The sequence below is a fragment of the Ranitomeya variabilis genome, chromosome 2 (genome assembly GCF_051348905.1).
Source record: "Ranitomeya variabilis isolate aRanVar5 chromosome 2, aRanVar5.hap1, whole genome shotgun sequence".
Lineage (NCBI taxonomy): Eukaryota > Metazoa > Chordata > Amphibia > Anura > Dendrobatidae > Ranitomeya > Ranitomeya variabilis.
This window is the reverse complement of record NC_135233.1, coordinates 224,071,689-224,085,071: the sequence shown is the minus strand read 5'-3', so window position 1 is coordinate 224,085,071 and position 13,383 is coordinate 224,071,689. Positions and strand designations below refer to the sequence as shown.

The following is a 13,383-nucleotide window of genomic DNA, read 5'->3' as shown; positions in this document are numbered from 1 at the left end:
TGAGGATCGTGGATATTTTTCAACAATTTTGGTTCTCAAGTCCTCAGGCCACATGCGCACGTTGAAGAAAGTCCTGCAGATTTTTCGGGACTGATTTTGGTAAATCTGCAGGTAAACTGCACTGCGGAATTACCGTGGATTGAACGCATTTTTTTTTTTGCGGTTTTTGTGCGTATTCCACCTGCGGTTTTACACCTGTGGATTCCTATTATGGAGCAGGTGTAAACCGCTGCGGAATCCGCACAAAGAATTGACATGCTGCGGAATAAACAACGCTACTTTTCCGCGCATTTTTTTCCGCAGCATGTGCACTGCGGATTTTGTTTTCCATAGGTTTATATGGTACTGTAAACTCATGGAAAACTGCTGCGGATCAGCACATAGCCTCAGACAGTTCTCTTCTCCCATTTCTGTTCTCCATGCTTATTGTGGCACACAATGCAAAGATTCAGTCAACTTCTCCACTTTTTATCTGGCTTCAGGTGTGATTTTCTTATGGCCCACACCTGTTACTTGCCACAGGGGAGTTTGAATGAGCATCACATGTTTGAAACAAAGTTGTCTACCCACAATTTTGGAAAGGTGCCAACCATTTTTGAGGTTGTATGAAATTATGTCCAGTTTGCCTTTTTTTGTGTTGTTCCAATACACACACATGAAATAAACATGTGTAACTGCAATCATTTTCTGGGAGACCTACAGTACAGACCAAAAGTTTGGACACACCTTCTCATTTAAAGATTTTTCTGTATTTTCATGACTATGAAAATTGTACATTCACACTGAAGGCATCAAAGCTATGAGTTAACACATGTGGAATTATATGCGTAACAAAAAAGTGTGGAACAACTGAAATTATGTCTTATATTCTAGGTTCTTCAACGTAGCCACCTTTTTCTTTGATGATTGCTTTGCACACTTTTGGCATTCTCTTGATGAGCTTCAAGAGGTAGTCACCGGGAATGGTTTTCACTTCACAGGTGTGCCCTGTCAGGTTTAATAAGTGGAATGTCTTGCCTTATAAATGGTGTTGGGAGTGGACCATCAGTTGTGTTGTGCAGAAGTCTGGTGGATACACAGCTGATAGTCCTACTGAATAGACTGTTAGAATTTGTATTATGGCAAGAAAAAAGCAGCTAAGTAAAGAAAAATGAGTGGCCATCATTACTTTAAGAAATGAAGGTCAGTCAGTCCGAAAAATTGGGAAAACTTTGAAAGTGTCCCCAAGTGCAGTTGCAAAAACCATCAAGCGCTACAAAGAAACTGGCTCACATGAGGACCGCCCCAGGAAAGGAAGACCAAGAGTCACCTCTGCTTCTGAGGTTTATCCGAGTCACCAGCCTCAGAAAATTGCAGGTTAACAGCAGCTCAGATTAGAGACCAGGTCAATGCCACACAGAGTTCTAGCAGCAGACACATCTCTACAACAACTGTTAGGGTACGTGTCCACATTCAGGATGGCCGGCGCTTTGGACGGAGCGAAAAACTCACTCTGCCCAAAGCGCTGCCCCCTTCTGTAGACGCGATGATGCCGGATGTGTTAATTGCACACATCCGGAATCATCGCACCCCACACATAGGGGTGTTTTACCTTGCGGCGGCGCAGACATGCTGTGTTCTAAAAAGACGCGCCGCATGTCCAGAAACGCAGGGCCGCCGGGTGCGTGTTCGCACGCATAGTGGAGACGGGATTTCATAAAATCCCCTCCACTATGCTGTAACATCTGGATGCTGCGGATTGAACGGTGCGGCTCTACGCAGCGTTCAATCCGCAGCTATTCCGGATGTAATACGGCCCGTGGACACATACCCTTAAGGCTTCTTTCACACTAGCGTCGGCCCGACGTGTGTTGTGAAAGTGATGCCCGACTTGGGCAGTGGAAGCAGTCTTACGACGCTTCCGTTGCCCCATTGTAAGGTCCGGGGAGGAGGGGACAGAGTTTCGGCCGCGCATGCGCGAACGAAAATGGCAGACACGACGCGCAAAAAATGTTGCATGTAACTTTTTTTGTACAGACGGTCTGCCAAAACACGACGCAACCGTCGCATGACGGTTGCGACGTGTGGCCATATGTCACAATGCGCCGCTAATGTAAATCTGTGGGGAAAAAACGCATCCTGCAGACAACTTTGCAGGATGCGTTTTTTTCTCCTAAACAAGGCATTGCGATGTACAGCAAACAACGCTAGTGTGAAAGTAGCCTAAGAGGAGACTTTGTGCAGCAGGCCTTCATGGTAAAATAGCTGCTAGGAAACCACTGCTAAGGACAGGCAACAAGCAGAAGAGACTTGTTTGGGCTAAAGAACACAAGGAATGGACATTAGACCAGTGGAAATCTGTGCTTTGGTCTGATGAGTCCAAATTTGAGATATTTGGTTCCAACCACCGTGTCTTTGTGCGACGCAGAAAAGGTGAACGGATGGACTCTACATGCCTGATTGCCACCGTGAAGCATGGAGGAGGTGTGATGGTGTGGGGGTGCTTTGCTGGTGACACTGTTGGGGATTTATTCAAAATTGAAGGCATACTGAACCAGCATGGCTACCACAGCATCTTGCAGCAGCATGCTATTCTATCCGGTTTGCGTTTAGTTGGACCATCATTTATTTTTTTACAGGACAATGACCCCAAACACACCTCCAGGCTGTGTAAGGGCTATTTGACCAAGAAGGAGAGTGATGGGGTGCTATGCCAGATGACCTGGCCTCCACAGTCACCAGACCTGAACCCAATCGAGATGGTTTGGGGTGAGCTGGACCGCAGAGTAAAGGCAAAAGGGCCAACAAGTGCTAAGCATCTCTGGGAACTGCTTCAAGATTGTTGGAAGACCATTCCCGGTGACTACCTCTTGAAGCTCATCAAGAGAATGCCAAGAGTGTGCAAAGCAGTCATCAAAGCAAAAGGTGGCTACTTTGAAGAACCTAGAATATAAGACATAATTTTAGTTGTTACACACTTTTTTGTTAAGTATATAATTCCACATGTGTTAATTCATAGTTTTGATGCCTTCAGTGTGAATGTACAATTTTCATAGTCATGAAAATACAGAAAAATCATTAAATGAGAAGGTGTGTCCAAACTTTTGGTCTGTACTGTACATCATCAACTGGAACAATTTCACAGATGTCAAACACTTTCAGCCATTACTGCATCTGGTGGATGATAGTCCTTCCCGGCCTCTCTCCTGTAGTTGATGGACATTTGGGACATTTTTGCGGATTGTAGATTAATTGGCATAAATCTGATCTCTCCTCCCTCCCTTCTAATTATACTTGTTCACCAACTTCCAAAATCCCGTCAGCTCATATCCAGGCCGCATCTGCCTCTGACACTTTGGGTACCTTCAGACGTGGCAGATTCAACTTAAAAAAAAGGCAAAAAAGAATGAACCTATTTATTGCTATGTAAAAACGACTTGGCTTTTGGGTCTTGTTTAGGTTCAGTCTTTTGTTCATTTTTTAACTGTTTCAGATTTCTAAAGACGCTGATGAGATTTCTGTAAAATCTTCCCAAAAGGTGAAGCAGTAGGAGTAAAAACAAATCAGGTCATTCTGTGATGACACATTCCCTTTAAGGAACGGAGGGAACAATAGTTTGGGCAGTGCAGCAATCCCTGTCTTCGGAAGAACGTTGGATATCACCTATACAGAGGTGGTTACTAAAATTGTGACGTCCCTTGGCATTCTGTGCTATGGAGGTATAAGGGGGCACATTGAGGGGCTGCAGGTCCAGATTATACATACATGGGCCAGTGCTGGTTACAATGCCGCCATAATTACTTGGTTCTAGACCATTAATACAATAAGTCAAAATGAATGAAAATGTTTTTATTTATTTTTTTAAACACAAAACTGTATTTGTGCCTCGTTCTTCATGTTTCACCCTAGGCTACAATCATGGACAGATCTCTTCCAGGTCTGTAGAAGAAGATCCCAGGCACGTTCTTGGCATCGCAGACCCCTCGGGGGCAGTACTGCAGTCTATTAGGACATCCCCCGCTGCTCCTGTGTGCCGGCGTACGGTAAGGACGGGGTTCGGGGCCTAAGTCTTCTCCTGCGCGGTGCCCACATCATCAAGGCTGCATACGGAGGGCACCATCCAGACGTACCACCTCTCCATTCAGCATGGGGTTCTCTACGATGGTCTGTACCAGGTGGGCATACTCATCGGGGTCACCCAGCCTGCTGGGGAAAGGGACTTGCTTGGCCAGGAATTCTCTTGCCTTTTCAGGAAGCCCGAGGAGGAGAGGGGTGGCGAACAGTCCTAAAAAGGAGCAGACTCGGGTTATTGTGTATTGTAACAGACCGTCAGTAGGCGACCATCGCATGATTATCAGGGTCTAAGGATCAGGGAAAATACGCCGAAGACACAGAGAGGTGACAGGTTGCACCTGGGCAGGGGCGTGCGGGTCACAGGCAGCGTAAGGAAGGGTAGAGAAGATTGGTGGGCAATGGCGTCATAGAAGAAGAATGCACAGGGACATACAGCCATTACATGGCCCCTAGACACAGGGGATTAATATGACAGGTACCAGGGGCAATGGTCACCACTCTGATCCCAAGCGGAGCCAGATCTCGGGCGATGGGGAGAGTCATTCCTACGATTCCCCCTTTGGAAGCAGAGTACGCCGCTTGTCCAACCTGGGAATGAAATACAAAAAAAATAAAAAGTATATATTAATAATTAGACCACACATTGGTCTGCATAGAATCTGTAAAAAGAAAAATTATTTATTTATTTTCCTAGCTTATATAGCACCGTCAGATATCACAGCACTGTACAGACATCATCAAGGTCTCTGTACTCAGACAATTTCTCATTCTATAGATAATGTGATATACAGTGGGATCTGCAGATTGTGCATTTAATTATTATGTTGTCTTACTCCTGAAATAGCACTAGGTGGCAGCAGAAAACACTAAAATGGATGACAGGGCTTTGTACCTGCTCTCCTATCAGGCAGAAGAGAGGTGGGCATTCATTTCAAGGCAGGCAAGTCAGAGAACAGCAGGAGCGCAAAGCATGCAGGAAACTGAGGGAATGGAAGTTCCAGCACCTATAGTGCTGACAGAATGAGGAGCACTAAGAAGATACACCTCTTAATGAAAATGAGTGGAGGGCAAGTTACAGGTCATGAGAATCTGGGCATATGAGACTGGCATGAGCACCTAAAGCTATCTGAACTTTAATCATCAGGACTGTTAGCAAAGTTTATTCAGTTATTTTAGATGCAGTGGAGTTATAAAGATCAGTTGCAAAAGTATACAGACCCCCCTCCCCCAATCCATGAAACTTTGTATTGTGTATGAAGGCCTAATGCATGGGGGCGCTAACACTTTGTGATTAGGGTCCTGACCTGCCCATCGAACGCGGCGATGCTGGCGGTGTTCACTATGACGCCTCTGTGCCCGTCCTTGTCCGGCTCGTTCTTCATCATTTCTCCTGTCGCCAGACGAATAACATTGAACGTGCCGGCGATGTTCACCTGAGACACAGAAACGCAGAGTATCGTTTTATAAATAAAGTTTTATTTTTGTAATTAGAGGATCCCCTCCAAAAAAAAAAAGCCGATCAGTGGAGATTCCACTGCTGTGACCCCAATGGATGAGGTGTAATCTGTGGAAAAACTTAGCATCAAGCGTTTCAAGATCCTGCAGCGCCCCCAGAGGGGAGATCTAGCATTACAGGTGGAAATAAAAGAGGGGTCCGCTTAATGCACGCAGGCCAGGGCATGCTGGGAGTTGTAGTTTTTGAGGTTAATATGCACCATTCATAATCTATCTTGGCTTACATTGATGACTTTCTGGAACTCCTCCAGGTTGTGCGGCTTCTGTTTGCTTTTGTTGTAGGTTTTTATAGCGACGGCGATCCCGGCACAGTTCACCACGACATTCACTCCGCCAAACTTTGAGCGCGCCAATTCTAGGGCGTTGTTCACGTCCGCCTCGGAGGTCACCTAGAGTCAGCCATGAAGGAAACAGTCAGGAGAGTGCAGAATGTCATTTACTGTTCTCTGCTATCAGCCACTTCTAGGGAAGAAGAGCAACGCGTGCCCCCCTGATCGCTATCTGCAGAGTCGTGAGCTGGGGGAGGCGGGTGGAGGAGGAGTATTAGTAAGGGGGGTCCAAAAATTATCCACAGTATTTGGATAGAGGGCTTCAGGGGCGAACTAGATAACATATGTATAAAAGGCCCCATTGCTGCCATGTTAGAAGCCCAGGCCGTATTTATAGGAGATCGGTACTAGTACAACACACTGCAGGAATGAAACCACCGCAGCTTCAAGACCCCGGGGGGCACGACAAATAGGAACAAGAGTGGCCCAGGGTTCCATGACCAGATCCCACCTGTTCCTAGAATGAAGGCTCCAGACCCCACTGATCACCTGCAGACCTCCAGCACAGACCTATAGCAGGGACGGTGCGGGGTGCAGGGGCCTCACTGCTCTCCAGACCACTCACATCTGTAGGAGCAAAGTCACACTTCTCCCCAAGAGACTGGGCGACGTTTCTTCCCTCAGAGCTGGGTAAATCTAGAATGACGGCACTGGCTCCTTGTCGTATTAACCGTTCCACCGTGGCCCGGCCGAGACCCGAGGCTCCACCAGTGACCACGCCAACCAGACCCTGTACGGGAGAAGAAGAAAAACCTACTTAAAGGGGTTGTCCACTCAGTAATGTCTGGGGTTTTCATAGAAAGGAATAGAAAGCGCACGCAGCACAGCCATGTTCTCAAGACAGATGGGGTCCGAGTGATGAAAATTAATATCTCATCAATTATATAAATGTCCCCAAGAGCATAATGACATCAAAGCAACGTCACAGGTCATGTTTTCAGTAGACAAATATTAGCCATGACGGTTGGCAAAGCCGGTCATTCTGGATAACTGAAGGATGTGTATGGTACTCCATTAGGCCCCCCAGCTTCCTACATTTACCCCCGGCTTCCTTCACTAGCCCGCTCCCCAGCTTCCTTCATTTACCCCCAGCTTCCTTCACAAGCCCGCTCCCCAGATTCCTTCACTAGCCCGCTCCCCAGATTCCTTCACTAGCCCGCTCCCCAGATTCCTTCACTAGCCCGCTCCCCAGATTCCTTCACTAGCCCGCTCCCCAGATTCCTTCACTAGCCCGCTCCCCAGATTCCTTCACTAGCCCGCTCCCCAGCTTCCTTCACTAGTCGGCTCCCCAGCTTCCTTCACTAGCCTGTTCCCCAGGCTTCCTTCACTAGCCTGTTCCCCAGCTTCCTTCACTAGTCGGCTCCCCAGCTTCCTTCACTAGCCCCCTCCCAGGCTTCCTTCACTAGCCCGTTCCCCAGCTTCCTTCACTAGTCGGCTCCCCAGCTTCCTTCACTAGCCCGTTTCCCAGCTTCCTTCACTAGCCCCCTCCTCGGCTTCCTTCACTAGCCCGCTCCCCGGCTCCCTTCACTAGCCCGCTCCCCGGCTCCCTTCACTAGCCCGCTCCCCGGCTCCCTTCACTAGCCCGCTCCCCAGCCTCCTTCACTAGCCCGCTCCCCAGCCTCCTTCACTAGCCCGCTCCTCGGCCTCCTTCACTAGCCCGCTCCCCAGCTTCCTTCACTAGCCCGCTCCCCAGCTTCCTTCACTAGCCCGCTCCCCAGATTCCTTCACTAGCCCGCTCCCCAGATTCCTTCACTAGCCCGCTCCCCAGATTCCTTCACTAGCCCGCTCCCCAGATTCCTTCACTAGCCCGCTCCCCAGATTCCTTCACTAGTCGGCTCCCCAGCCTCCTTCACTAGCCCGCTCCCCAGCTCCCTTCACTAGCCCGCTCCTCGGCCTCCTTCACTAGCCCGCTCCCCAGCTTCCTTCACTAGCCCGCTCCCCAGCTTCCTTCACTAGCCCGCTCCCCAGATTCCTTCACTAGCCCGCTCCCCAGATTCCTTCACTAGCCCGCTCCCCAGATTCCTTCACTAGCCCGCTCCCCAGATTCCTTCACTAGCCCGCTCCCCAGATTCCTTCACTAGCCCGCTCCCCAGATTCCTTCACTAGCCCGCTCCCCAGATTCCTTCACTAGCCCGCTCCCCAGCTTCCTTCACTAGTCGGCTCCCCAGCTTCCTTCACTAGCCTGTTCCCCAGGCTTCCTTCACTAGCCTGTTCCCCAGCTTCCTTCACTAGTCGGCTCCCCAGCTTCCTTCACTAGCCCCCTCCCAGGCTTCCTTCACTAGCCCGTTCCCCAGCTTCCTTCACTAGTCGGCTCCCCAGCTTCCTTCACTAGCCCGTTTCCCAGCTTCCTTCACTAGCCCCCTCCTCGGCTTCCTTCACTAGCCCGCTCCCCGGCTCCCTTCACTAGCCCGCTCCCCGGCTCCCTTCACTAGCCCGCTCCCCAGCTTCCTTCACTAGCCCGCTCCCCAGCTTCCTTCACTAGTCGGCTCCCCAGGCTTCCTTCACTAGCCTGTTCCCCAGCTTCCTTCACTAGTCGGCTCCCCAGCTTCCTGCACTAGCCCCCTCCCAGGCTTTCTTCACTAGCCCGTTCCCCAGCTTCCTTCACTAGTCGGCTCCCCAGCTTCCTTCACTAGCCCCCTCCCCAGCTTCCTTCACTAGCCCGTTCCCCAGCTTCCTTCACTAGCCCGCTCCCCAGCTCCCTTCACTAGCCCGCTCCCCGGCCTCCTTCACTAGCCCGCTCCCCAGCTTCCTTCACTAGCCCGCTTCCCAGCTTCCTTCACTAGTCGGCTCCCCAGGCTTCCTTCACTAGCCTGTTCCCCAGCTTCCTTCACTAGTCAGCTCCCCAGCTTCCTTCACTAGCCCCCTCCCAGGCTTCCTTCACTAGCCCATTCCCCAGCTTCCTTCACTAGCCCGCTCCCCAGATTCCTTCACTAGCCCGCTCCCCAGCCTCCTTCACTAGCCCGCTCCCCAGCCTCCTTCACTAGCCCGCTCCCCAGCCTCCTTCACTAGCCCGCTCCCCAGCCTCCTTCACTAGCCCGCTCCCCAGCCTCCTTCACTAGCCCGCTCCCCAGCTTCCTTCACTAGCCCGCTCCCCGGCTCCCTTCACTAGCCCGCTCCCCAGCCTCCTTCACTAGCCCGCTCCCCAGCTCCCTTCACTAGTCGGCTCCCCAGCTTCCTTCACTAGCCTGTTCCCCAGGCTTCCTTCACTAGCCTGTTCCCCAGCTTCCTTCACTAGTCGGCTCCCCAGCTTCCTTCACTAGCCCCCTCCCAGGCTTCCTTCACTAGCCCGTTCCCCAGCTTCCTTCACTAGTCGGCTCCCCAGCTTCCTTCACTAGCCCGTTTCCCAGCTTCCTTCACTAGCCCCCTCCTCGGCTTCCTTCACTAGCCCGCTCCCCGGCTCCCTTCACTAGCCCGCTCCCCGGCTCCCTTCACTAGCCCGCTCCCCAGCTTCCTTCACTAGCCCGCTCCCCAGCTTCCTTCACTAGTCGGCTCCCCAGGCTTCCTTCACTAGCCTGTTCCCCAGCTTCCTTCACTAGTCGGCTCCCCAGCTTCCTGCACTAGCCCCCTCCCAGGCTTTCTTCACTAGCCCGTTCCCCAGCTTCCTTCACTAGTCGGCTCCCCAGCTTCCTTCACTAGCCCCCTCCCCAGCTTCCTTCACTAGCCCGTTCCCCAGCTTCCTTCACTAGCCCGCTCCCCAGCTCCCTTCACTAGCCCGCTCCCCAGCCTCCTTCACTAGCCCGCTCCCCAGCTTCCTTCACTAGCCCGCTTCCCAGCTTCCTTCACTAGTCGGCTCCCCAGGCTTCCTTCACTAGCCTGTTCCCCAGCTTCCTTCACTAGTCAGCTCCCCAGCTTCCTTCACTAGCCCCCTCCCAGGCTTCCTTCACTAGCCCATTCCCCAGCTTCCTTCACTAGCCCGCTCCCCAGATTCCTTCACTAGCCCGCTCCCCAGCCTCCTTCACTAGCCCGCTCCCCAGCCTCCTTCACTAGCCCGCTCCCCAGCCTCCTTCACTAGCCCGCTCCCCAGCCTCCTTCACTAGCCCGCTCCCCAGCCTCCTTCACTAGCCCGCTCCCCAGCTTCCTTCACTAGCCCGCTCCCCGGCTCCCTTCACTAGCCCGCTCCCCAGCCTCCTTCACTAGCCCGCTCCCCAGCTCCCTTCATTGCCCGCTCCCCGGCTCCCTTCACTAGCTCCCCAGCAATTAAGAAGAGACCACTGCCTAGTAGTAGAGGACAGCACATCCTCCCTGCAGAGGGCGCACTATGGAGGGAGGCATTGTCTAGGGCCCAGCAATCCCCCGATCCCCAAGAGGCAGCAAGTTGGAGTACACGGCTGCTACAGACCCTCAATCAGTTTAGTTCCTTTAATAGTGTGATGTAGCATTAAAGGGGATTTTCACTGAGGCCAACTCATGTCCACACCCCCCACCCATCATGGACAGTAAGACCACCTACTCCTGAGGATGCAATGTGATCCTCTGTGACCGCCTTATGGTGTTACCGATGGGACGTAATCTCAGCAGATTGGGGGGCAGCGGTGTGACGTGGGCACAGGGAAGATAGTCCTGAAATTACAATTTTTAGTGCACAAAGGATAATAAAACAATATATTAGTGTTATATTTATAATGTTTTGCCGCTATGGCATCGCTAGCGCAGAACATCCGGGGCGGTCATGTGCCCTGAACCCATCAGCCGGATGCCCCGGATCCTTCAGTGAGTGACACGTGTCAGTATAACGCCAATGCCGAGGAGCCAAGATGTCGGCGTCCGATGCAGGCAGCGCCATGACACCCGTGCAGGTGCAGGACAGTCACTCTGATTAGCGATTACCTTCACTGTCTGGGGGGGGGGCACTATGACTGTCTGCAGGGCTCAGCGTTATTTAAGGGACTATTCATATTTTATTAAAGGGGCAGTCAGAGGGCGATGCTGCCAGATTGGGGGCAGGTGGCCCATTCCTGTGATCAGTGCACCATGGGGGCAGCTCTAGGTCTGGGGGCTGCTCTAGGTCTGGGGGCTCATGGCTCCATCACCTCCTATTTCCTGCAGGGTAGCCATGGCCTCTGCCTGCTGCAGCTCACAGCACAGCTCCGCCTGTGCACCTATGACCCGGCCCACACAGCAGTGGTCTGCAGCCTGGCTATAGCCTGTGGCTCGGTGCATGCTGGGAGTTGTAGTCCATATCACCCGTCACCTTCCACCTGCCACTAACTCACCTTCAAGCTCCTCAAATTCGCCATGATTCCCCGAAACCCTGGAGGAGCAGTCAGCCAATCATCTATCCGCAGTCTGTAAGACTTCACCAATCACAACGGCTAACGATACAGTGGGCGTGAACTTTTCCTCCAATGAGATCGGCGGTGTTGTAGGCAGTCAGCCAATAGCAGTGAAGCTCTCCTGCAGCGAACTGTTAAAGGCATCACGTTACTATTTAGCCGAGATATTAAACTTTGTACGGTCTTAAAGGCAAAGCGGATTTAAAGGAGAACGTCAATGACGGCGTGCTGCTCTCCAGGGCTCTGACTACACGGTGCAGCTCTGGCTCCAGAACAATGACAGCAGGAGGGAGGAGCTGCCATAAGCCGTGACTGACACACTTTACTGTGCACCATTGTTCAGTCATCTCCATGGTATCACGTGGGCACAGTGTGGCGCTAGCACCATGTGGTGGTGTTCTCTTGGCAGTATATGGTACCTGTACACCAAGGGGCAGTGTTATGTGGGCAGTAAGTGTCGGTGTAATGTGGGCACTGTATGGCAGTGATATCTGTAACCCATGTGGCGGTGTTATTATGGCGCTAATACCTATACACCAGGTGGCGATATTACATGGACCCTATAGCCAGGGCCGTATTTAGAGTTTCTGCTGCCCTAGGCACCTTTAGTGCTGCCTCCCCCTTTGGTGAGTATGACACTATCGGCAGTGACTTTAGCAAGAATCGCTGATGTTAAAGTAGCCTTTTGCAGCAGATCCTGCAGTTTTTCTACATGTGCCGCGTAACGGATCACTTACGGCAACACTGCGTTCGGCCTCATTCATTCCCTATGGGATTTGCGGAAAACTTGCCATGATCTGGCAAATGCGGTACCATACCTCCCAACTTTTGAAGAAGGGAAGGAGGTATAAAGTGTGTGGCGCGTGTAGTGCGCCGCGGCAAATTTTAGGCCACACCTCTGACCACACCCATTTCACAACTAGTCACACCCATATCCACGTCCCAACCACAGCCATTTAGCACTGCTGATCACGCTGTTTTATATACAATAATTATAAACAAAACAGTATGGCCACAGTGCTCCATACTGTATAATGGCCACACATGATGCTCCATACTGTATAATGGCCACACATGATGCTCCATACTGTATAACGGCCACACATGATGCTCAATACTGTATAATGGCCACACACAGTTCTCCATACTGTATAATGACCCCCCCTGTATGCATGGCTCATATTCCCCCCTGTGTGCATGGCTCATATTCCCCCCTGTATGCATGGCTCATATTCCCCCCCCCTGTATGCATGGCTCATACTCCCCCCCCCCCCCCCCCGTATGCATGGCTCATCTCTCCACCCCCCCTGTATGCATGGCTCATCTCTCCACCCCCCCCCCCCCGTATGCATGGCTCATAATTCCCCCCCCCCCCTGTATGTATGGCTGATGGCTCATACTCCCCCGTGTGCATGGCTCATAATTCTCCCCCCCCTGTATGTATGGCTGATGGCTCATATTCCCCCGTATGCATGGCTCATAATTCCCCCCCCTGCATGTATGGCTGATGGCTCATATTCCCCTGTGTGCATGGCTCATAATTCCCCCCCCCCTGTATGCATGTCTGATGGCTCATAATTCCCCCCGTATGCATGGCTGATGGCTAATATTCCCCTGTATGCATGGCTCATAATTCCCCCCCCCCCCCCGTATGCATGGCTGATGGCTCATAATTCCCCCCCCCCCATATGCATGGCTGATGGCTCATATTCCCCTGTATGCATAGCTCATAATTCCCCCCCCTGTATGCATGGCTGATGGCTCATAATTCCCCCCCCCTGTATGCATGGCTGATGGCTCATATTCCCCTGTATGCATGGCTCATAATTCCCCCCCCCCATATGCATGGCTGATGGCTCATACCCCCGGTATGCATGGCTCATCTTCACCCCCTCCCCCGCTCCTCCCATCTTGCATGGCTCGGGCGGCTTACCTTCCTCCTTCATCCCCCCGTCCCCGTCCCTCATACTCACCTGTCAGCTGTCCCACACACCGCGCGGCTGCGCCGACATCCTCCCTCTGGCTGTCCCGCCGCAGCGCCTTCTTCCTGAGTGAGCGGTCATGTGGTACCGCTCATTAAGGTCATGAATATGCGCATATTCATGACCTTAATGAGCGGTACCACGCGACCGCTCACTCAGGACGCGCTACAGACGCTGAGACCAGGCATCGCTGGAGCAGGGTGAGTATCGTCTTCAAGGAGGGTGGGTGGG

General features: G+C 52.0%; 1 protein-coding gene across 1 annotated transcript; it reads right to left on the bottom strand.

Annotated features, from left to right (window-relative positions):
* Positions 1-3,813: 3,813 nt before the first annotated feature.
* Positions 3,814-11,301, bottom strand: HSD17B10 (hydroxysteroid 17-beta dehydrogenase 10). The gene is made up of 6 exons (XM_077283769.1): positions 11,111-11,301; positions 6,463-6,627; positions 5,793-5,957; positions 5,358-5,486; positions 4,533-4,641; positions 3,814-4,264 (listed from the first exon to the last, which is right to left on the bottom strand). Exons 1-6 carry the CDS (start codon positions 11,132-11,134, stop codon positions 4,074-4,076), a joined length of 783 nt encoding a protein of 260 aa, XP_077139884.1. The 5' UTR covers positions 11,135-11,301; the 3' UTR covers positions 3,814-4,073.
* Positions 11,302-13,383: the final 2,082 nt, after the last annotated feature.

Coding starts and splice junctions, on each gene's coding strand:
- HSD17B10 (XM_077283769.1), bottom strand. CDS start 11,134: ATGGCGAATTTGAGGAGCTTGAAG. Junction 5,958..6,462: donor GTGACTTTGCTCCTACAGAT/GTGAGTGGTCTG, acceptor GGCTGACTCTAG/GTGACCTCCGAGGCGGACGT. Junction 4,642..5,357: donor TCGCCGCGTTCGATGGGCAG/GTCAGGACCCTA, acceptor TTTCATTCCCAG/GTTGGACAAGCGGCGTACTC.